Source organism: Urocitellus parryii, chromosome 7 (assembly GCF_045843805.1).
Source record: "Urocitellus parryii isolate mUroPar1 chromosome 7, mUroPar1.hap1, whole genome shotgun sequence".
Taxonomy (NCBI): Eukaryota; Metazoa; Chordata; class Mammalia; order Rodentia; family Sciuridae; genus Urocitellus; species Urocitellus parryii.
In genome coordinates, this window is record NC_135537.1 from 33,667,531 (window position 1) to 33,691,147 (window position 23,617).

The window sequence follows — 23,617 nt, forward strand, 5'->3', positions numbered from 1 at the left end:
TTAACATGGCTGAAACAAGATCGTCCCTATCAATCCAAATATTATATAAATAAAAATTCATTCGTTTTTTAAGATTGGAAATAAATTGAAGTTCCAATTGTTTTTTTTCCACACTGTAATAAATGCCCCTCCCCAAACATCCATTTTCAGAGATCTATGACCTATAGAATAAAGTTCTAGAAGACCAGAAGTTCCAGTTTCCTTTCTGGTCTTCTACAATCTGGCCCAAATCTACCTGTTTGGTTTCAAGTTCCTTCTGAAGTTCAGTTCCAGACAACACGTTTACCCACTGTCATTTAAAATTGTCTTGTACTGTTCCACTCTTGAATTCTTCCACACACTATGGCTTCCAACAAGAATTTACTCCAACTTTCATTCTAGCCCATCTAAGCCCTATGTACCCCTTAGATTCTATTCAAATCTTATGGCTTCTATAAGTTTTTCAGATAACATCTTGTCCACCCCTAAATTCATAATCCAGTCAATAAGAAACATTCAATTAATATTGATGGAGGACCTACCATACATCACCAGCACTGAAGACAAAATAATTTATAAACTCACTGCATTTATTATATATTTGCAGTGCTGGGAATTGAACCCAGGGCCTTGTGCATGCTAGACCAGCACTCTATCACTGAGCTACATCCCCAGATCTCATTGCATATACTTATGTAAGGGGTTCTCACACATATTAACCAGCTGCATCAGAATTGCCATAGGATTTTAGAAAACATATTCCCCAATGCTTACCCCAATTCTTGAATATTCTGTAAAATTTTAAAGAAAACAACACTTAAGATAAAAATGGAATAAAGACAATAAATGTCTTTCTTGTTTTGTTTTACAGAGCTCCAAAACTTCTATCTTTCCATTTATTGTTATTTCCATCAGGAAGTATAAATAGGGAAATGTAGGAAAAAATACCTTAATAACAAGATTAGATGAATAAGAACATCTTAACACTGAGATTCTATGACCAGTTACCTGCCCATTCAATCATTCATTCATTCATTCATTCAGACATTCATAAAGCATCTACTATGTACCAGGTTATTATTTAAACAGTGAACACCAAAAAAGATTTTCCCTCTATTTGCAAGTATAGTCTGATGGGAAAAACAATTCACCAAAGTAATAACCACAAGACATTATGATAAACACTGACAAAAGTATTAAAATGTCATAAAAGAGGGCTACTGAAGTGGAGGTGAGTCCGTGCAGGGAATAAATATGCAAAATTATTGTTCAAAGAAAGCTTCCCAGACAGAGCAGCTTAACTGGGAAAGGTGTGTGCCATAGGAAATCTGAAAGAGAATGCCTGAAATGCACTCATGTTGGCAAGGATGAATATAAGCTACTAGTGGGAAAAGTAGTGATTGGTGAAACTGGAGATGAAGTAGGGACCAGAGGTTCAATGACTGTGGATGATGTCAAGTCTGAAGGACAAATCTAATTTGCATTTTAGGGAATATCCCCGTCTTGTTACTTACCCTTACACTTACATCTTAGCAATGCTCATAAATATGTTGGCAAATCTCTATTAATCATAAGTGAAATATTGTTCCAGCCTCATTTTTAATCGCTTATCCCTCATTCGAACTCCAAAGACCTGGCCCTTCCTTCTATGCCTGAGAAAGAAGGCACAGCCCTAGCCTTTGCAGGTATTATTCTCTTCACTTACAATGGTCTGTCCACACAAGCTTGGTCTCTTGTCATTTAGGTTTCATAAACAAAATCACAGTTCATAAGCGGTCGACATGTTAATGAGCGAACAGGTCGTTAATTATAAATAAAACTTACTAATTTCACTTTACCCTTTCTGCCCTTAAACTTTTCACAGGGATGGTTTGGTAAGCGAAAATTGATAGTTTTAAAACCCATCTGTTTCTTTCCATAAGCAGAAGTAATTTTAAGTGGAAATAAAATGACTACAGAAGCTGGAAAGCTTTAAAGAAGCCTGTTTAATCCTTAAATCCTTCAATACACGAGTGTGGCTCATTCAAGTTCCACTTTTCAACAACAGAAACCTGCGGAGGCGGAAGCATTTCCCCCTATTGCTAACTCCCAGTTACCGCTAAAAATTCTTAGGGGGGAAAAAAGGACTTTAAAAAACATACCCGCTGCCCAGTTCCGCAACAACACTATCCAAAGTTCCCCTGGGCGAAAGAAACCTGGGAAAACAACCAAACCGAAGTGCTGGTCTCCCCACTCGTTTACTTCAAGGAAGTGGAGGCCGAACCTAAGCCTGGCAGAAGACGCCCCTCCCAATCACCTTCCCTCACCTCTCTGTAAATCCAACTTGGTTTCGCGTACGTAGTTGTCCGGATTCCGGCTCAGCATCTTCACTTTCATCTTGGCGGCTCTACCTCTCGGACTCCACGAGCCTCTCAGTCCGGTCAGTATCACCGCCTCCTCCCGCACACTCCACTTCCGCCTCTCGCAGACTACTTCCTGTCACGTGATACCACCTCGAGTCTGCCAGCGGGGCTCAGCTGAATCCCGCGGCGCTCCGTAGTAGTGCCGGCAAAGGTTGGCAGGGGGCGGTTCTTGAGCTGTTGTTTTCGTCCACGTCCTTTGGCTCAAGCATGCTGCTTCAGCCGGGGAGGTAGGGCGGGCACTAGGTGGAGGCGTGCAACCCGCCTCCGTCACGCCCTCCACCGGCTTGACGTGTGGCCGTGCCCCCTCACGCCCCTCCGCACTAAGGTCTCCGGGCTCTGTTCCCGCTACCCGGCCGTCGGAGCTTTTTCGCCAGTCCCGGAAGTGGGCTCGTGCCCTACGGTTCCTGCTCCCGGGCGGCGACCGTCGCCACAGTGGCGGCCACTGCATCTCGTTCCACCTCCGCGGCCCTGGGCGCCGTGGTTTCGTCGGGCCCCGAGCCTATGAACTGTCAGGGCCAGTCGGCGCCCGGGTCGTCGGCGTGGAGCACGGTATTCCGCCACGTCCGGTATGAGAACTTGGTAGCTGGTGTGAGCGGCGGGGTCTTGTCTAACCTCGCGCTGCACCCGCTCGACCTCGTGAAGATCCGCTTCGCCGGTAAGAGCCCGCCTAGACACCGGGGTCCTTCTCGCTGCAAGCACGGGCTGAGTGGTGGAAACTCAAAAAGGGGCCGTGACCTCTCCCTTGTATCTTCTGTACTGCAAGGAGGAGAGCGTTGAAGAAGATGCTTTTTACGCTGCCTCATCAGGAACTGGATTTGAGAAAGCAAGGCCTGGCCTCTCTCTTTCCCGCTCCCCGAGGAAAGGGATGGGGAATGTGGGCAAAGTGTGTGTGGGGGGGGGGAGGAAATGGGCTTGTGACAGTTTAGGACTTGGCTGTCACAGGGCGACTCATTCACTCCAGGAGGTACTTTGAAATCATAGGTCAGCCACGTGTTTGGAAGCAGAACGGAAAGTACCAGGTGCTTGGGGTAGAGTTTGGGATAGAATTATCTTCAAAGTTTCTTTGGTTTTTGATTTGTACAGTGTGGTACAGTGTCCTTTGAACGAAAAAATAGCCAGATCCAGATATTCTTTTGTTTAAGTGAATATGTATTAGGATAACTGGCGCAAATATCCTGGACACACATCTCTGAGTTCAAGCAAAGACAGAGAATATCTGCCAGGCTGCCCTCTGCAAGGCGCAGCAGCCTGCTGAAAAAAACTTCTAAACTATTATAGTCAGGTACAATGGAGTAGTTAAAAAATAACGTGTGGTCCTGTGATTGTTATTTGGCGCCTTTGCTGTGGTTTCCCGTAGTTGGGTAGTCATTGAGGGTGGGCCTAACAGGAAGATCATGCCTGGCAGGGTAGGTGCTGATTTTCAAAATGGAGTTGCTTTCAAATTATTAGCAGTTTAGAAGTTAAACTCAACACTAAATTCTGTAAAAGATAGTTTCAAAATAAATTTTGGTAACTTCATTTGGAAACTGTTTTCTTTTATTTCAGTTATTAATACAAGTTAAGTCCTGCCCTGAGCATTCGATTTGCAATTTTGATTTATCTTACAGTAATACTAGGTATTTTATTTACTTCTTATGTATCTCTTAATTACAAAAGTGTTTTATAAAATTCTTGACTTCAGGGAACTTAGTGTCTAATTGTAAGACTTGAGACTTAGTAGTAATGTTAGATAATTCTAGACAACAAAAATCAAGGGCATAGTAGAACAAATCAAAATACAACATAGGAATACAGATAGGCTATGAGAAAATCATAATTGCTGATGGCCATATGCATCTGTAAAGGTTCCATGCAAGACTGGATCTTGAGGTTCTCCATAGGAGAATTAATACTTTGGCAGAAAGAAGACACTAAGCAATTTGATGAAGGAAAATCGGTGAAAATTATGGATAATTTCATGGAGTTTCTGATACTTATACAGATAGTTACGATTATTATTGATAGCTAATCTTCATTGAGCATTTGCTAGGAGTATTTCCTAGAAGAAAGGCAATGAATTAAGAGCTTTAGAAACATTCTTTGTTGGTCGGTTTGTTTTGGTACTGGGAATTGGAGGAACTTGGGGGCACTTAACTGCTGAGCAACATCCCCAACCCTATTTTGTATTTTATTTAGAGACAGGATCTCAGATCTTCCTGCCTCAGTCTTGCAAACCACTGGGATTATAGGCATGTGTGCCACCATGCCTACCTGAGCTTTAGATACATTCTTGTTCCCTATCCTGTGAGTTTATTATCCTCTTATACAGGTGGAGGATAACTGAAATTGACTTAACTTGCCCATGTCACAGAATGTAAAGGTAGATCTGGAATTTGAACCCATGGAGTCCAATTATGGAACCCTCTGGCACTTAACTACTTACCATACTGCCTTTATGAATCCCAGTATACAGTGGCTTGAACGTGAATGAAAGAATTTGGGCTTGGCTGCAGGTGTGGGCCTGTATAACTTGATGTCTTTTTTCAGCAACTTTGTTTAGGAGCAGAAAGGATGGCAGTTGTGATGATCATTGAGAAATAGTATTGTTGGTTGACGAATTTAAGACAATGCTGTGAAGCAGACTATACCTGAGGGAAGAAAATTCTTGGTATCTTGAGAAGATGGTAATCTTGATGAAGTGGGAGAGTAGTGGAAAACTAGTAGGGTGTAGGTTATTACATATAGGGTATTGAGAGGAATAATAAGGCCCACAGTGTGGCTTTGATATAATAGAAAAGAGGAAAATTTAGATGAGTAATGGAGATACAGCATCTGGTCATCAGCATCAATGCTCTAACCCATGGTTTTTATTCTTTCGTATAACTAAAACCATTTAATAAAATTAATGTCTGAAAAAATAAAATAAAATAAAGTTAATATTTGATGATGGGAGTTTAGTCCTGAATGTATGTGCTACTAAACCAAACCTGGAATTTTTTTATGAGTTCTGAATGTGAGTTGAAATTTCAAGATATCCAAAGTCAGAAAGATTGGAAATCATTTCATGTGAGAAAACTGAAGAAACTAGGTTAGCTTGGAATGGGGAAAATCTTTAAGATAGAGAACTTCCATGGGGGAGAGAGCTGCCTTTTGGGTTGATCCTAAGGTCAGACATAAGTTGAGTGGAAATTATAGGGAAGCAGATTTTGGCCTGACAACATTATGGTGTTATGAAATAAAACTGGTGATGAATAGAAGTGGTTCAGACAGAGATTAGAAGATATTTTTGTGTTGGGTGGAAGGATTGGGTTAGGTGATCTTTGAGATCTGTTCTAACTTCATGAAATAATTTTTAAGGATTCAAAAATGGCAGGAACCCCAGCAAATAAGAATGTTTAAAAATAGTAATTTCCTGAAATAACCCCATTTGTAAAGATTTGTGAGTTTTTTTAGGGGAAAGTAGGAAGAAAGGAGAATATAAATCTGTAATACTAATCAAGAAACCATAGTGTACAGTAACAAGACTAGCACATGGCAAAGTTATGTGGTATTGAAAGAACCAGTGGCATAAATAAACTAATATTTTTAGTACTTGCAGTTTTCTAGACATGTTTCCAGGTGCTTTAAATGTTTGTTTGGCTTGTAATCCCAGTGGTTTGGGAGGCTGAGGCAGGAGGATCAGGAGTTTAAAGCCAGCCTCAGCAAAAGTGAGGCATTAAGCAACTCAGTGAGACCCTGTCTGTAAATAAAATACAAAAAAAAAAAGGCTGGGGTTATGGCTCATTGGTTAAGCACCACTGGGTTCAATCTGCGGTACCAAAAAAAAAAAAGTTTGGGGTGTCTGTTAACAGTGCTAGGACTTGAACCCAGGGCTTTGCACATGCTAGGCAAGCATGTACAACTGAGCTATATCCCTAGCTCCACTGTCCATATATTAACTCATTAATACTGACTCATTTAATTGGTGTTAACTCATTTAGAGTTTATTTTGGGGTTTTTTCCCCCCTCATATTATGAATGAGAAAGCTCAGATATGAGAGTAATCACATGTCTTACTCAGGGTCACACAATAATTGTTAACAATTAGGATTCAATCCTAGGAAGTCTGATTCAATAACATATGTTATTAGTCTGAAGCTCTGAGTGCATAGTTTGGTATAGTGGAAGGGAAAATTTAAATGCTAGAAACGAAAGTAAAAAAATAATTCCAGAAAGTTAAGCCATGTAAAAACAGTATCTAGGGCTGGATGTTAGGAAAGAGATCAGGATAGTGATCAAGAAAGTGGAACACAGGGATAGCAGTGAATTTACTTAGTTGAGAGTAGAAAGAGTGCCTATAAAAACTAACATTTAAGGATGGGCAGAGGAAAAGGAGGCCAGGAAAATTTAGTGGCAAAGAAGAGGAAAATCAGGAGGATGTGGGATGAGGCAAGCCAACACAAAGAGGTGTTTTAGAAGATAAACAATGTCAGCTGCCACTAAGGGGTTCTTAAGGAAGAGAGGACTCCCAAAGTGCACTTGGAGGTCCTTAACTAGAGCCCTTGAAGTAATAGGTAAAGCCCAGACTAGATTGCTATGGAGGTGAGAAAGTTGGATTGTTGTTTTCTCATTTGTAGCAGCTAAACTGATACGGAGGCAGTGAGATCAAATACGAGGCAACTCAAGAGAGATTTAAGCCTGTTTAAATTCTGATGGTTTAAAAATAAATAAATAAAAGGAAGGGAGATATTGAAGATGGAGACAGGGAGATAATGAGTGAGGTTTCTTTTAATTTTTTTTTTTATTGGTTGTTCACAACATTACAAAGCTCTTGACATATCATATTTTATACATTAGAATCAAGTGGGTTATGAACTCCCATTTTTACCCCAAATACAGATTGCAGAATTAATTTTTTTAAGAGAAAGAGAGAGATGAGAGAGAGAGAGGGAGGATTTTTAATATTTATTTATTTTTTTTAGTTCTCTGCGGACACAACATCTTTGTGTGTATGTGGTGCTGAGGATCGAACCCGGGCCGCACGCATGCCAGGCGAGCACGCCACCGCTTGAGCCACATCCCCAGCCCAATTGTTGTATTTTTTTTTAATTGGTGCATTGTAATTATACATAATAGTGGAATTAGTTGTTACTTACTTGTATATGCACACAATTTAACTGTATAATTTGGTTAGTTTTGTTCCCCAGTGGGGTCCAAAGTGGCTGCTAGGCAGGCTCTTTCCCGAGCTATATCTCCAGCCAACATTTTGCACTTTTTGACCACAACTCTTAGTAGTAAATAAATTTTACCATTGCTATCCAATAGTATATATTCAGTGTATACTCACACTGAAACACAAGTCCAGTGGTTGTTCTTTGTCATGCTTATTACACAGAGTAAAGTAGAAGCAAGGGTACATTGAACTGGGCATGCTTATTTGTGGCTAATAAACTGTAAACTCTTTGGAGGGCAATTTCAATATGTATTTATAACATATCATTTCCCCTTCTCCTTTTTGTGTATTTGGGTTGAACTCAGGGGTGCTCTACCTTACAACCTTAGCCCTGTTTATTTTTTATTTTGAGACAGGGTCTTGATTATTGAGACTGGCCTTGAACTTGGGATCCTCCTGACTCGGCCTCCTAAATTGCTGGGATTACAGGTATCCTGGGATTATACCCACGCCTGGCCATATCAATTCCCCTTCTAATAGTTAATTTTAAAGAAGTAAGAATTCGTACAAGCCAGGTGCAGTGGCACACACCTGTAATCTCAGCAGCTCAGGAGGCTGAGGCAGGAGGATTGAGAGTTCAAAGCCAGCCTCAGCAAAAAGTGAGTGCTAGGCAACTCAGTGAGACCCTGTCTCTAAATAAAATACAAAATAGGGCTGGGGATGTGGCTCAGTGGTCAAATGCCCCTGAGTTCAATCCTTAGTACCAAAAAAAAAAAAGAATCCATACAAACTGTTATACAAGATATTCTTTAGAGAACTTTTTGTAATAGAAAAAGAAAATTAACATGTAAAATTGGGGAATGATAGTTTAAATGATAGAATGTCTGTGAAATGGAAAACTATCACATTTTTTTAAAGTCTTATTTTTGGAATCTACATAAAAGCAAGGGGGAATGTTTCTATATTCTCTTTGAGTAGGGAAAAAGCAGTATAAAAAACTACAGGTAGGTGTTCGGGCAACATGCCTGTAATCCCAGTGACTCAGGAGGATTGTTTAATAGCCAATCTGATGCTTCCTAAAATATTACTTGGGTGCTTAGTATGTGCTCAATAAATACTTTGATAAATTTATTAACATTAATTTAAAAGTGTAGAACATCCTAGGAAATACTTTTTTCCTTCCTAATAAGGGGTTTTCTTCTGAATTTTTTCTTTATATAGCTAATTTATGAATCTATGTTTATATGTGATTCTGAACTAGAATTTTTGTGTATCCTTTAATGCAGTGAGTGATGGATTGGAACTGAGACCAAAATATAAAGGAATTTTACATTGCTTGACTACCATTTGGAAACTTGATGGACTTCGGGGACTTTATCAAGGAGTAACTCCAAATGTTTGGGGTGCAGGTTTATCCTGGGGACTCTACTTTTTCTTGTGAGTAGATCTGGGAGATTTCACAGTATTAAATAAAAAGGAATTTTTGTTTTGGTGGCTTTTATACTGGTTAATGAAGAAAGATGAGTCATTGAGTCAGTTCTGGAAATTGGAAGGATCTAGCAAATGGCTTATTAGTTTCCTTTGCTTTCAGCTATTATAATCAGAAGCATTTGGTCTAGAAGAAAGTTTGTAAAGGAAAGGATGAAGAAATGAAATGGGAAACCCTTATAGAAGCCATTTTTATGAATTCAGGAGGGCAAGATGTTTAACTGATTTCTTTTATAAGCAGAATACTCACAGATTAGAAGAGAACTTTTTATCTTAGTTAAAGCCATTTGAAAAACATCTAATTTGGACAATTCAAAATGAAGTTTTAAGACACCCTCAGAATTTCTGAGGTGTTTGGGCCATATCAGGACTCTTGAGCATTTCTAACAGCCAAAATAGACTAGAAAAAGTTGAATATACCTACTTGTTATTTATTAGTAGTTTTGCAAAGTATTGCAGAGATTGGAGGAACCTGGAACTCTTGTCTAAAATGAATCATGAATTTCAGTTCTCTTTGGTATTTATTTTTTATAAAAGAAGATAACTTTTTCCTCCACTTATACAAGATTAGAAAGTTTTATAAATACTAAAATAGAATATTTTATAAATACTAAAAAGTATCCTGACATCATTGCTTATTTATGCTCAGACAGATTCTTGAAATATTTGAGATGACTTACAGAAATGTATTTGATTTGCTGGGTGTGGTGGCGCATATCTATAATCCCAATGACTCCGGAGGCTGAGGAAAGAGGATGGCAAGTTTGAGGCCAATCTCAGCAATTTAGCAAGACTCTGTCTCAGAAAAAAAATGGGGTAAAGCACCCTGGGTACTTTACCTCACTAAAGTATCAAAGAAAGAAAGAAACCCAGAAATGCATTTTGATTCATAATGAACTTGGAAAGGCAAGAAAAGGCAGATTTGGAGTCCTTAAAAACATATAACTTAAGAGCCTGATCAAGAAAAGAAAGCAAGAGCTAAAAGGTTTTGAAGCATATCACTTTATACTCTTATGTGACCTGCTCCATCTTCCCAGCATGTTCATTTTCATTTTCTTACTCCTTCACCAGTCAGATAGCATCACTATTAGAAATAACTTCTATTGCATGCCTTCTGAAGAAGCCACAGAAAGAGCCTATGGCAGGTATATTCATCTTGTTGAGTGTATAAGAAGGAGGGAGCAACATGGCACTGCTGTGGAGAAGCACATGTAGCTGAGAGCTTGCCTCTGATATTTGAGACTGAATCTACGAATGAGAAAGCTTTTCTTTCTTTTAACAGAGGACATTTTTAGGAAAACATCAACACCTGTGTCTTTCCTTTTTTCTCCTTTGTGTTATATATTGTACTTAATCTCATAAGTTAATGGCAGTATCCAAACCAATCTTAAAATAAATTTTTAAAGTGAAAACAAACTAAAATTCAGCCTTTGTTTTGTTTAAAAGTTTTTCTTATTTTCACCCCAAAGACATATTCAGGTAAACTGTATGGATATATGCACACGTATATGTTTGGGCTTGTTTTTATTTTATAGTACTGGGGATTGAGCCTGGGTGCTCTGCCACTGACCTGCATCCTTAGCCTTTTTAAGTTTTTATTTTGAGACAGGATTTCTCTAAGTTTCCCAGGCTGGCTCTGAATTTGTGATCCTCTTGCCTGAGCCTCCCAAGTATCTGGGATTACAGGTATTGTGCCACCATGCCCGGAAAGAATACTTTATGAATTTGATTTCTGTATATTGTCCAAGAGAGTTTCTAAGAACAAGCCATATGAGTTAGCTTTATGTGATGAGAATTGCTTATAATAAAAGTTTGTTTAATGTTAGAATTGTGTTGGGAAAACCTGAAAATATTGATTCAACTGAATCCTTCTCAGAGGAAAATAAAATTTGTGTTTAGAAAAAACAGGCCTGATTTGACTCCCCTGCAATGAAATGTTTAGTGACTGTTTTCTGCCAGATAAAACCCAAATCTCTGTTACTCGATTGAGGTTCAGTTTTTACTATCTTACCATCTACTTTATTATTACTGTCACTTTTCCCCATGCTCATCTCTTTCCTTATTGGAACTGTGCCCATCTGAATACACAGCTCAGTGCCACTTCCAACATAAAGCCTTCTGTGATCTCTTAGTTTCTGGATCTCTTATTTTACTGTGTCTTTTCTTATGATTATCATTTTATTATGTATTTTACTGTGTTTATTTGTATGCCACTTATGATCCTTGTTAATCTATTAAGAAAGATCTATATTTGATGTTTATCTGTCAGAAAGCAAAGGAAGTTCCTAAACATAGATGCTTAGCACACATATTTGTTAAGCACAAATTGGACTCTCCTTTGCCTTTTCTTCCCAGTCTCTGCATCACAGTTACATCTTTCCATACTCCCCGTTTTCTTGTCCTTTTAAATTAACTGCTGAATATGTGATTAAAATATTTTACATATGTATTGCCAGCCATATATATTTGTTGGAGAGAGGTGGTGTAATCCTATAGTAAACCATTTCTGTCATGTCCATTTTTTAAAATAAGATCTCATTTTGTAGTTGTATTTTTCATTGACTTTTACTTTGGGGATAGTGCCATTAAGTTACATATTCTTTAAAACAGATTTTACTGTTTTAAGACATCTATTTAAATTAAACTGCTCATGTTTAATTCTTTCAGTTACAATGCCATCAAATCATATAAAACAGAAGGAAGAGCTGAACGGTTAGAGGCAACAGAATACCTCATCTCAGCTGCTGAAGCTGGTAAGGCAATGTGTGAAATATAAAACATCACCTTCCAAACTTGTTTTCTATTTTTATTTTTTGTCTTTTTTCTTTGGACACCAGAATTTAAGTAAATTTATCTAAGTATATTAAGTAGTTATCACATAATATTTCTTAGGATTGTCCTTATTGATCACTCTGGATTTCAAAAATTGTACTTATCACAAAGGGTGGAAAAATGAAAAAAGTTATGAATCCCTAATAGATTAAGATGATTTGGTATATTTTTTTTAAGTATAAGTTCAACTTTGTAAGTATTCAATTTAGTAGCCTCATTTCATCAACTTATATTTGTGTACTATCTAGAGAAGAGAACAAAGTGAGACCCATAAATCTTTATAAATCCTACTTTGATACCTTGCTACCTTGGTTTCTTAATGTTTACTGATTGTTTTTTAAAGCAAGGACTATTTCACTCATTTTTTAATAACTAGCTGCTAGCAGAGTCATAACAAGACTCAACAAATATTGGTTTAATAAAGGTCTCCTTAGAAATGTAGAAGATTAGAAACTTGCCTAGTTAGTTTTTTCTCTGTAAAAGTTGTGATTTTCAGTGAAGAATGTGAGTTATGACTTATTGCATCACACAGTTTTTGAGGGGGAGTAGCTACTTTGAATGAGTCTGGGAAAGATTGTGATAAAAGAGTTGGACATATGTGTGTACATGCACAGATTATTGAGATGCTGGGTTCCTGGTTTCCTTTTTACCTTCAGCCCCTTTGGTTTATACTGTCTTCTGCTCCTAAAATCTGTGTCTCCTTTCCATCTATTTTCTATACCAGGCCACATTGGTTAGGAGTCAAGGCATCTTTGCTATCCCGAAGTGTTTTTCATTTCTGTCTCCCTCTTAACTTACCTCTCACTCCCACATGAGGAATTTTTTTAGAACTCTCAAAAATTATGTCTACGATTTGACCCTAAAAAGACCACATCTTGCCGTTCCAGGTACAGCTTCTAGGTAACCTCCTCCTTTACATAATGGACTGTATTTTAGTTTGAATTAAGTAGAAAAACACCTGTATGCTGAGTAATCTTCTTTAAATTTGATTTTAGGAGCCATGACCCTCTGCATTACAAACCCATTATGGGTAACAAAAACTCGCCTTATGTTACAGTATGAAGGTGTTGTTAACTCCTCACAGCGGCAATATAAAGGAATGTTTGATGCACTTGTGAAAATATATAAGTATGAAGGTGTGCGTGGATTGTATAAGGTAATGAGTCATCAATATATATATATTCATAACTGAAAATTGCAGTTTCTCTTGGCTCTGTTGTTTCTCTTCTGAATGACCTGGATTCAGTCCTAAAAAGAAGCCTCCCTTAGGCAAGATACAATTGAATGAAAACTCAAATGTAACTTATAATATTGAAATTGTATTTTAAGCTATTTATTCTCTATCATCATGACACTGGTGGGTTTGAGAATTGTCTAAAACTTCGTCAGGTGTCTTTTCAGTAAGTCAGACAGCCAAGTTGGGATAACATATCTGGAGAAGAGATAAGTGAGTTTGATAGCATCTTATTTTACTGTAAATTGTACAAACTTCAAACCTTACTTGAATTTTTTAAATAACAAAAACCTTACTCCCTTGCCTATTGTTATAATTTCAAAATATCTTACTAGTGGCATTAACATCTGTTTTCTGATTTTATAACTCCTTTTCCCCCATTTTATGCTTCTCTATCATCCATTCCCACCTGTGTCTTATTCCTATAAATTTTTCCCCCACACTTTTGGGGATTGAATACAGGGCTTCATACATGATAGACTGGTGCTCTGCCACTAAGCTACATACCCCTACATACCTAGCTCTTTTTTAAAAATTATAGTTTTAGATAGGGTCTCACTGTATACCAGGCTGTTCTATAACTTGTGATTTTCCTGCCTCAAGCTCCTGATTATCTCAAGCTATAGGCATATGCCACCACACCTAGTTCCCACAGTACTTATTTTTCAGTCATCCACAGTTTAAAATCAAAATTAGATTTATTCAATTTTAGGGGTTTTTTTAAGAATCATGTACTAGTTTTTAAAATCAATAACATGAGGTGGTTGTTATAGACTACTGACTTATAAGCAAAAGTTTTGGAAATAAATCAGTTCTGTGTTTCCTCCATCACTTTTTTGCCTTATTCTTTTAGAATATCTGTACTTACTTAATTGAATTATCATTACCTTTTCTTTTTCACTTTTCCAGAATCTAACTGCCTGCTCATACCTGGTTCTTGATGGTGTGCATTGTCTTTGTGTTTATACATGTACTGTTTAAAGAAGAACTAACATGAAAATCCATATTGGAGGCAGGTGGGGAGGGGCAGACAGTATTGGGGATTGAACCCAGGGGGCTTTACCACTGAGCTACATCCCAAGCCCCCCCCCCCACTTATTTTTCAGACAGAGTCTTGCTAAGTTACTTAGGGCCACACTGAGTTCCTGAGACTAGCCTCAAATTTGCAATCCCCCTATCCCAACCTCCCAATTTACTGGAATTACAGGCCTATGCCACTATGCTGGGCAAAAATCCAAATCGTAAATTAAAAAATAAAGTAAAAGAATAGTATTTTAACCTTATATAAAATTTTGCTTAAAGTACTACACTTAAGAGGAGAGAGAATATATTTGACTTAAATGTATCTTTCTTTGAAAGTTGTTTAGTTTTTGCTCTTTTTTAATTATTCCCTTTTAGGGATTTATTCCTGGGCTGTTTGGAACTTCACATGGTGCCCTTCAGTTTATGGCATATGAATTGCTAAAGTTGAAATATAACCAGCATATCAATAGATTACCGGAAGCCCAACTGGTAAGATGATTCTTGTAAAAATGATATCATTTACTTGTATAGGCATTTAAGAGATGGAAATTTTGTCATGCGTACTTTGGTAGTATTGCTGTGATAATGAATACTGACTCTACTAATTTAATTTGTATTTAAATATTCAGTTATATGTTAAGTTAATGATACACATATGTTTAAAGTGAAACCACATAATTACATAGAGTTTGCATTAAAGAGGAAAAACAGTATTTTTCATTTAAAGGTTTATTTAAATATTTTTGTCCTTTATAGTTTTTATTTCTATATTTTTAAAGAAGTCCTGTCTGTAAATGTTTTGTGTTGGCATTTTAGAGCACAGTAGAATATATATCTGTGGCTGCACTATCCAAAATATTTGCTGTGGCAGCAACATACCCATATCAAGTTGTGAGAGCCCGTCTTCAGGATCAACACATGTTTTATAATGGTGTAACGGATGTAATTGCAAAGACATGGAGGTGAGTGTGCAGAATATCAGAATTGTTGTGATGAAGTGCCTTACTTATTTTATTCTGTACATGTTGTATAACAAAGGCCAAATTGCTGTGGTAAAAAATATGGCTAATGGTTGCTGCTTTCCCATTAACTACTACTGTTGTGTAGGCATGGTCTTAATTCTCTGAGACTTGATTTCTTCATTTGTAAACAGACTAAATAGTCTGACAAGATGGATATAAAAATAAAATGTGATCTGGAGGTGGTGACACAGCTACTTGGGAGACTGAGATAGGAGGATTGTGAATTAAGAGGTTGGCCTGAGCAACACAGCAAGACCCTCATCTCAAGGAAAAAAAAAATGAGATACATGAAAAAATAATAAAATTGAGGTGTTGTAAATATTTGGCATTGAATGTGTAAAACTTAGTTTAATACATTTTAGAAGGCCCCAGTATGGAAGAGATGTTTGCTTTTCATTATGAGAATAAACTGTTATCTACCTTTAATTCTAAAAAGCCAGAGCAGAATATTTATAATGGTAAATTGAGTTCAATTCAAGAAATACTGAATGAGAACCTAAGTGATAAGTTCCTAGGCCTTATTCCATATTGGAGGCATCAAGGAAATAAATTTTTATATGTGTTATATTTACTGTTGTGGGCATTTATATAAGCTATGGGATTTTTAATGCTTACAGTAGATCAGTTAAAACTGCTGCATATCCGTACAAGTAAAAGCATTTCAAAGATGGTTAATTGAAAGCACTTTCCAATTCAGTTTTGAGGTGTTCCCAACCCCTTTCTTAGTCAGTTTATGAAAAGAATGTAGGCCCCTACAAATGGCTACAAACTATATTTTTACTTAAATCAGAACAAGATTTGACTATTTACTCCCTGTCCTGTCTCAGTTAAAATTTGTCTTTTCTGGCTTGCTGTTTAGGAAATTAAGCATATATCTATTTTTCCCTCTAAAGGAAAGAAGGCATCGGTGGATTTTACAAAGGAATTGCCCCCAATTTGATTAGAGTGACTCCAGCCTGCTGTATTACCTTTGTGGTATATGAAAATGTCTCACATTTTTTACTTGGCCTTAGAGACAAGAAAGTAAGCTAAAAAAGAAAGAAAGAAAGGTAATTTCAGTATGTTTGCCCAAGACAGCAACAAGCTCCTTTGTGTTTGAGACATAAAACTCAGAAGAATGCCACACAGCAAAATGGCTCATAAACATAATCTGTCTTTAATCTTTAGAAGAGCTGCTAAGTCTTCACAATCATTTCTGCTTCTTCATATATATGGGACTTGGCTACTTCTACCTGTCATGGCTGACATCAACATGTTAAAACTGACACCAACTGTAGAGTTTCAGACATTTCTCTGTTTGATTGTTCAAGTAGAAACTAATTTGCAACATTTGCTAAATGGATTAGAGAAATCTGCTGCTTTTTCTGATCTTGTTTGCCTGGATTGACTTTAAAATGACCTTGTGCAATAGCAAGAAAACAGCTTCTTAAAAGAATGTTGTTTGTTTCAAGGGTAAATTAAACTTTAACAATTAACTGAATAAGGTGTTAAGAATTTACTGAATAAGGTGTTAGCCAAATCCAGATCTTTTTAAGTGGGGATATTTTAGAAAAGTCCATTGTAAACATGCTTTAGTTTTAATTCATTTGGAACACACCAACTGTAGAAATTTGAGGAATTATGTAATATTCTGAGAAATAGCTAACATTTTTTGTCATTATATTGCTCATTATTTCCCCCATGGCTCTAGTATAATTTAAAACGTAATCCTGGACTTAGTTCTTGGTGTGGGACATAAATACTTAATGTAGTTTAAAGTTATAAAATCTAAACTTCTAGGGTCTGCTATGACAGCCATTGTTTAGCATGTGTGGCTATGAATCACTTGTGAGAAATGCTCAGTAGATTCCCTTTTACCAATGCTGGAGTATTTGGGATGTGTTTGTTAATAAACTAAAAAAAAAAAAAAAAGGAGAAGTTTTAAATTTCTACTTTAATTTCCAGATGTATGGATCCAGTTCCCAAATAAATGATCAATCTACATTGGTCACTCTAATTCATATTGAAGTATACATTACATTAATGACTATTATTGATCTTTACTTGTTGAGGTCATTCTAACTCTCTTTGGGGTATAAAAGCCTACCCCAAAAAGATGCCAGAATAATACTGACACTTTATTTATCATAAACATGATTGTGTGCTATTGCACTACCATCTACTTGTTGTAAATAAAATATTATGGTTTTCAAAGCCATATTTTAATGGTTCTTTGAAAATAGGTCTATTTTTTATATTTTGGAAATGGCATTGTTTTTAAAATAAAGATGAAATGATGAGTACCTAATTGTATTTAATCCATATTGTAACATGCATAGGAATGCTTTATAAATTAAGCATGACATTTTTTTTCATATTTTGGATTATATTGTATTCATATGAAATCCTAATATTAATACCTATATGGAAAGATAAGCTGTAGTTGATATTTGGAGTTTTAGAGGTACCGTCATTTGAATCCTGCCGAGTATTCCCAAATTAATAGATCATAATTCTTGTCCTCCAAGAGCATATAAGCTTACATAATAAAATTTGCATTAAATAACTACAGTTCTAGATTAAGAACATTCAAGAAATTTCTACAGAGAGTTTCTATAAGAGGTCTGAGAAAGGAGATCTTACTTCACTCATTCAACAACAAATAGCTATCAACTACCTGTTACTGAGTGCCAGTTACCAGGCTTCAGGGATGTAGTGGTAAATCAGCTAGAAAACATTCCTGCCTTCGGGATTTTCATTTTAGAATAAGTGTCAAAAAACAAATCTGTGTATAATTTCAGGTGTTGAAAGCAAATAAAATGAAAACAGAATTGAGGATAGTATTGGCTTCTTAGGATGGTTTGTGTCAGGCAGGGTCTTTTTGAGAAAGTAATATTTGGAACATTTTTAAAGAAGTGGAGAAACAAACTACAAGAAAATAGAGACAACCTATTCTAGGCAGTCAGAATAGAAATTACAAAGGCCCTCAGGCAAGACTTAACTTGACTAGAGGATAAATGAGAGAGGGGAGGTTGGAGAAGTACCATTACAGCATTGCAGGAAAGAGTGCAGGCTGGTAAATCAGACTAGCTTCAAGTTTCAACCTCCTAATTTTCTGTTTGACCTAAGGCAGATCATTTCACCTGCCTCTTGGTTTCTCATCTGTGAAATTAAGTCTCAGATCAGTTCCTCTAGCAGTGCCTGAGATGGGGATTCTTGGGCAAATGACTGAAGGAGTACTCTTAGGAAAATTCTATAACAGAATAAAGAAAACAGATAAGGAAGGGAAAGAAGAGTAGGGGCAGTCCTCCAAATAAGGGTGGAAAACTGTTGGCAGCCAACACCTGTAGCAACTAGTGTACAAATGCACCAGCCCTGTAAAAGGGATCTAGATGAGCCATAGGATTATTGACAGGATTAATTGAATTAATCCCAAAAAAGAATTTAAAACAGTTCTTGGACAAATAAACTTTAACAGAAACCAGATCTTGTAGGCCATGGTAAGAAGTTTAGATTGTCTGAGAAATCATTCTGGTGACTGGAGAAATAATTAGGAGACAGGCAAGAAGAGGGATACTGGTTAGGAAGGTTACAGGTGTTTAGTCGAGAGTTGGTGGTACCATTTGATTCAGTTATCCCACTCCTCAATCTATACCCAAAGGACTTAAAATCACCATACTATAGTGATATAGCCACACCAATGTTTATAGCACCTGAATTCACAATAGTTAAACTGTGGAAGCACCCTAGATGCCCATCAATAGATGAATGTATAAAGAATATGTAATAAATATATATTATATGTATATATATACACACACACAATGGAATATTACTCAGCATTAAAAGAGAATAAAATTATGGCATTTGCAGGTAAATGGATGGAGTTGGAGAATATTATGCTAAGTGAAGTAAGTCAATCCCAAAAAACTAAAGGCCGAATATTTTCTATGATTAGTGGATGCTGATCTGTGATGGGTGGGGGGGACATGGGAAGAATGGAGAAACTTTGGATTGGGTGAAGGGGTGGGGGGTGGGGAGGAGTTATGGGGATAGAAAAGATGGTGGAATGAGATGGACATCATTACCCTAGGTACATGTATGATTGCACAAATGGTGTGTCTCTATACTGTGTACAACCAGAGAATTGAAATGTTGCCCTCCATTTGTGTATGATGAATTGAAATGCATTCTTCTGTCATGTACAACTAAGTAGAACAAATTAAAAAAAAAAAAAAAGATCAACCTTAGACATGGTTGATCAAGTCAGAGGTGGTGATTTACAGTTTGAGGGAACTAGAACAGGGTTCATGAAAGGGAAAATATTTAAACTGGGCCTTGATGGAAGATTATAAAGGAAATCTAAAGAAAATTGTAGCAAGCAGGAAGTGGAGGTGGCCTGTCTTGAGCAGTAAGTTGTCAGTATAATAAATGAAAAAGTGAGCTGCAAGACTTGGGCCAGTAGACTCGGGATATAGCTCAGTTAGTAGAGTGCTTGCCTTGCATGCATAAGGCCCTGGGATTTCAATCTCCAGCAACACACACACACACAGCCAGTGGCTAACTCTGAACCTTACTAAACCTATTGGGGTTTTATTCCATAAAAGAGAAGTGCGAGTAATTAGTACAGAGACATGGCTAGGGGTGATAGGAAGACCAATCAGATAGGAGAAGCAAACTTAAAAAGTATGTTATCAACCATGTAAATATTTTGGTAGTTTGAATATTGATGCTATTGGTAACTTTAAGCAGATTCGATTTATAGAAGTTGAGGACAGGTTGCAAATAGCTAAGGTAGTAAGTGAACTGTGAAGATGTATTTCACCGTGGGCTCTTCTTGGATTTCAACTGATAAAGGAAAAGTAAACTTTATTTTTTTTTTTTAATTTTTGGGGGGTTGTAGATGGACACAGTACCTTTATCTTATTTATTTATGGTGCTGAGGATTGAAACCAGTGCCTCTCACGTGCCAGGCAAGTTGCTACCACAGAGCCACAACCCCAGCCTCGGAAAAGTAAACTTTATCATGAAGAAGTATTCTGAGTCTAGGAAGGGATGGAGGTGGGAGAGGTTGGCAAAGGAAAAACCAGAACATGACTGTAGAGTACTAAAAGACAAGCCAAAAAATGAACAACTTGAAGCTGTGCATCAGAAACTATGATCAGATACCCAAAGCAATGGGTATCATGCTTTGTAAAGATGGCCATTCCATTTCAATACATGTTTTTGTGGTCTGACAACAATTAGAGTGTCATGTTTTTTAGACAGCACACTAAAATAGGGATATCAGCTAAAGTGTGTTTGATTTCAGAAGTCATTAGGATTTCTTTTGAATAATACAATAATAATTGTATTATTACCAATTTTATAGCAAATTCTCTGTAGTGATTATTAAAATAAATATAGGGACTGGGGTTGTGGTTCAGTCAGTGGTAGAGTGCTTGCCTAGCATATGTGAATCACTGGTTTTGATTCTCAGCACCATATATAAATAAAGGTCTAGTGACAACTAAAAAATATTTTTTAAAGTAAATAAATAAATACTGTGAGATGATTTTTCTTAATCATATGTGTTAGGTAACATACAGAAAATATGTGGTTTGGGGTTAAAGTTTTGAACTTCTTTCTAAAAGAGTAAATAGGAAATATCTGTAATGAATTCCTGCTATTGACTGCCCTGTGTCTATTTCTCTTTCTTGGAGAAGTAGCCTGAATTTCTTTCAAAACCTACCTTTTCCCTCCATTCTCAGCTTTATGATTTAGAAGGAACTGGCCTCACCTCCCCAGAGGTGAGCCCTGATTGGCAAGGCCAATCTGAAGGTACCATCTCTGCTAATGATAATGGCCAGTTTGGAAGTGGCAGTTATTTAATTCAATCAAAGTAACACTTAAATATCTTTTTCCTGAGTATGTTGACAGATGTTTCTTTTTGCTGTTTCTTGAATGAGGATGCATATAACTCTCCGACCTCCTGGAAACCAATTTAGGATCATGAATTGGTGAAGTTTGTCCAAAATAGAGTCAACATCAATGAAGCAACTATAAGAGATTGACAGAAACCTTGTTCTAAGTCACATATATGGGATTCTGAATCAACTCGCCATCTATCCTTCAACATATATCCCTGAAAATAAATTTTCTTCATTTAAAAGTTGGTCTCAGTTGGATTTTTCTATTACTGGTTGTAGTTGAATGCTTCATAGGTATAGATCCTAAACTCTTACTTTCCAATCAGCTGCCATGTAATGGGCTCTTGTTTCTATAGAAATTGATGCCACTTTATGAATAGTAAGTACTTTGGGACCTTTATAAGGTTACCTAGTATCTTTGAAAGCACTGAAGTGGGTGGAGAAAAAACTGACATACCAACTGTATTATTTTATCCCTTATTCTTTTTGGGGGGGGTGGGCAGCTACTGGGATTGAACTCAGGGGCACTCGCCACTGAGCCACATCCCCAGCCCTATTTTGTATTTTATTTAGAGAGGGTCTCACTGAGATGCTTAACGCCTCACCATTGCTGAGGCTGGCTCTGAACTCAGTCCTCCTGCCTTAGCCTCCCAAGCCCCTGGGATTATAGGTATGTGCCACCCTGTCTGGCAATCCCTCATTCTTAAGAGTGTGCTCTGCATTGGTTGCACTTTGGTAGTCATTATTGACAAGGGACACAAATATCCTCACAGAGATCCATCCACTACATCTTGTCAGAAATTTCCTGTTACCGTTTTCTTTTGCTCTTCTAGTTCCTTAACCATCCAGCTAAAGCAACAGTAACTGTCCATGAATTAGTATATATCTATACTTTGATCATTTTTCACTCCAGTGCGTGAAGTACCCAGTCAATTTTCCTTAACTCTCCTTCAGGGTCACCTGTTACTGGGACTATAGTGCTACAGCTTTGGGCTTACATCAGCGTACCTGATTTGGGCTTGTGTCATAGTAACATGCAGACCTTTCTATTAATCAGTCAACTGTTGAACACACCAGGAGGCCATAGGCATGAAGTATGGGAGAGTTGGTGTTAAACGTACCTTCTGGACTTTTCCAAGCTGTCTCATATGCCATTTCCTTCTTATGATTGCTACTACACATCTGCATTCTCAACCTTTCAAATGGGTCAGAAAACACCCAGGTAATATGGGAAAATCAAGCCATATGGTCACCTGATGTCTACCAATGCTCAGTAGCATGCCAGATGCTGCTGGTTGTTTTTGTTTTTTTTTTTTTTTGGGGGGGGGACCTGTAAAATAGTTATCTTTAGAGAAGAGGCCATAATTTTCTTACTAAATCCTAGAGGTTCTGTCTTTGGTTTTCCCTGAAGATATCATTTACCACCCCTATTAACTATAAAAACTCCTACGTCATTGACTCCATTGGATCATAGGTACCAAGTGGTAGTCCCATTTCTATAGAAGACTGGATTTGTTTCAGAGCCTTCTCTTGCTGTGATTCTCATTCAAAACTGGCAGCCATGGGGATGATTCTACTTGGGTTGAAGTAGCACTCGGGTGTTATATATGTTGCCTCTAAAATCCAATAAAGTCTGCATGTGGTGTAGCTTTTTTTGTGGTAGGTGACAAAAGGTTCAGCAACCTGTATCACCATGAACTCTATGTATCAACATACTTCAGATTAATAATCCCCCAGAAATGACAAAGACCTGACAATCTCCTGGATTTTTATGGGATTTATTTCCCACCTGTTCATTCTCATATGTCTGTGAACTATGTTCTTTGCCTACTTTCTTTTGGGATTTAGTCTTTAGTTAATGATTTCGAGGAGCTACTTACAAATGAGGGCTGTGATACAAGGTTCAAACATTGTGAACAGTTATCTGTATTCACCTTTTATTTGTATTTCAACTTTGCTTATGATGTTTTTCACTTTACAAAATTTATTTTTATGTAATTGATGTAGTTGGCTGACCATTAAACTTCCTTATTCTGAAGTTTTCTTTGTCCTGCACTTGCCTCTATCTTCAGTTTCTTTCTTTGCAATGTGATCTCATGGCTTTAATTATCACTTCTATGCTAAAAACTTCCACATATCCATCTCCATTCCTAAACTTTCCTCTGAGCACCGGACTCATTTCCAACTGACATTGGGCATCTGTGATACGGTTTCCTGTTAGTAATGCAAACTCAGCAACTTCAAAGCCATTTGGCCACTAAATTGGACCTATTTCTTTTTCTTCCAGTGTCCAAGATTGAAATCTCAAAAGTTGCCGCAGTCCGGCTGCAGCAAAATAACGGGGGGGGGGGGGGGGGGGGGGGGTGACGAACAACTTACCTACGTTGATACAGCAGGAGTAGGAGCCGATTATTGTAGGACAGGAGGGGTATTTATACATTCCACACAGCTTATCTTAATTAACATAAACTCGATACAGCAGTCAACCAATAAGGAATCTCCACACTTAATGGCTCGCTGGCTTACTTCACAAACCATTCCCTCTGGCAAAATGCTGGGCGCCAGGTGCCATCCAGACTTGTTTACAGACCTTAACAAAAAGTGATACTTGGTTCTCC

The 23,617-nt window shown here is 37.4% G+C and overlaps 2 protein-coding genes across 4 annotated transcripts in view; one reads left to right on the forward strand and one right to left on the reverse strand.

The window, feature by feature from the left end:
* Window positions 1–2,451, reverse strand: part of Dcaf13 (DDB1 and CUL4 associated factor 13) — a 37,560-nt gene extending 35,109 nt beyond the window's left edge. Inside the window, exon 1 of the mRNA XM_026383126.2 lies at window positions 2,286–2,451. Within this exon, the coding sequence (XP_026238911.1) occupies window positions 2,286–2,355 (70 nt within the window). The 5' untranslated portion in view covers window positions 2,356–2,451. The remainder of the gene's footprint in view (window positions 1–2,285) is intronic.
* A 93-nt stretch (window positions 2,452–2,544) lies between these two features.
* Window positions 2,545–21,232, forward strand: Slc25a32 (solute carrier family 25 member 32). 3 transcript variants are annotated; one of them, XM_026383138.2, is made up of 8 exons: window positions 2,550–3,036; window positions 8,799–8,949; window positions 11,668–11,753; window positions 12,828–12,988; window positions 14,465–14,578; window positions 14,906–15,051; window positions 16,005–16,160; window positions 21,039–21,102. In XM_026383138.2, exons 1-7 carry the CDS (start codon window positions 2,883–2,885, stop codon window positions 16,141–16,143), a joined length of 951 nt encoding a protein of 316 aa, XP_026238923.1. In that variant the 5' UTR covers window positions 2,550–2,882; the 3' UTR covers window positions 16,144–16,160; window positions 21,039–21,102. The 3 variants fall into 3 exon arrangements, with proteins under 3 accessions (XP_026238932.1, XP_026238923.1, XP_026238920.1); XM_026383147.2 differs by lacking the exon at window positions 16,005–16,160 and having other exon boundaries at window positions 2,545–3,036; window positions 21,039–21,232; XM_026383135.2 differs by lacking the exon at window positions 21,039–21,102 and having other exon boundaries at window positions 16,005–17,354.
* The last annotated feature ends 2,385 nt before the right edge of the window (window positions 21,233–23,617 follow it).

What these genes read in the sequence shown, in the direction of transcription:
- Slc25a32 (XM_026383138.2), top strand. Translation starts at nt 2,883, where the DNA reads ATGAACTGTCAGGGCCAGTCGGCGCCCGGGTCGTCGGCGTGGAGCACG. An exon ending in CGTGAAGATCCGCTTCGCCG is followed by an intron (nt 3,037 to 8,798) that starts GTAAGAGCCCGC and finishes CCTTTAATGCAG; the next exon opens with TGAGTGATGGATTGGAACTG. An exon ending in TGGGGACTCTACTTTTTCTT is followed by an intron (nt 8,950 to 11,667) that starts GTGAGTAGATCT and finishes TAATTCTTTCAG; the next exon opens with TTACAATGCCATCAAATCAT.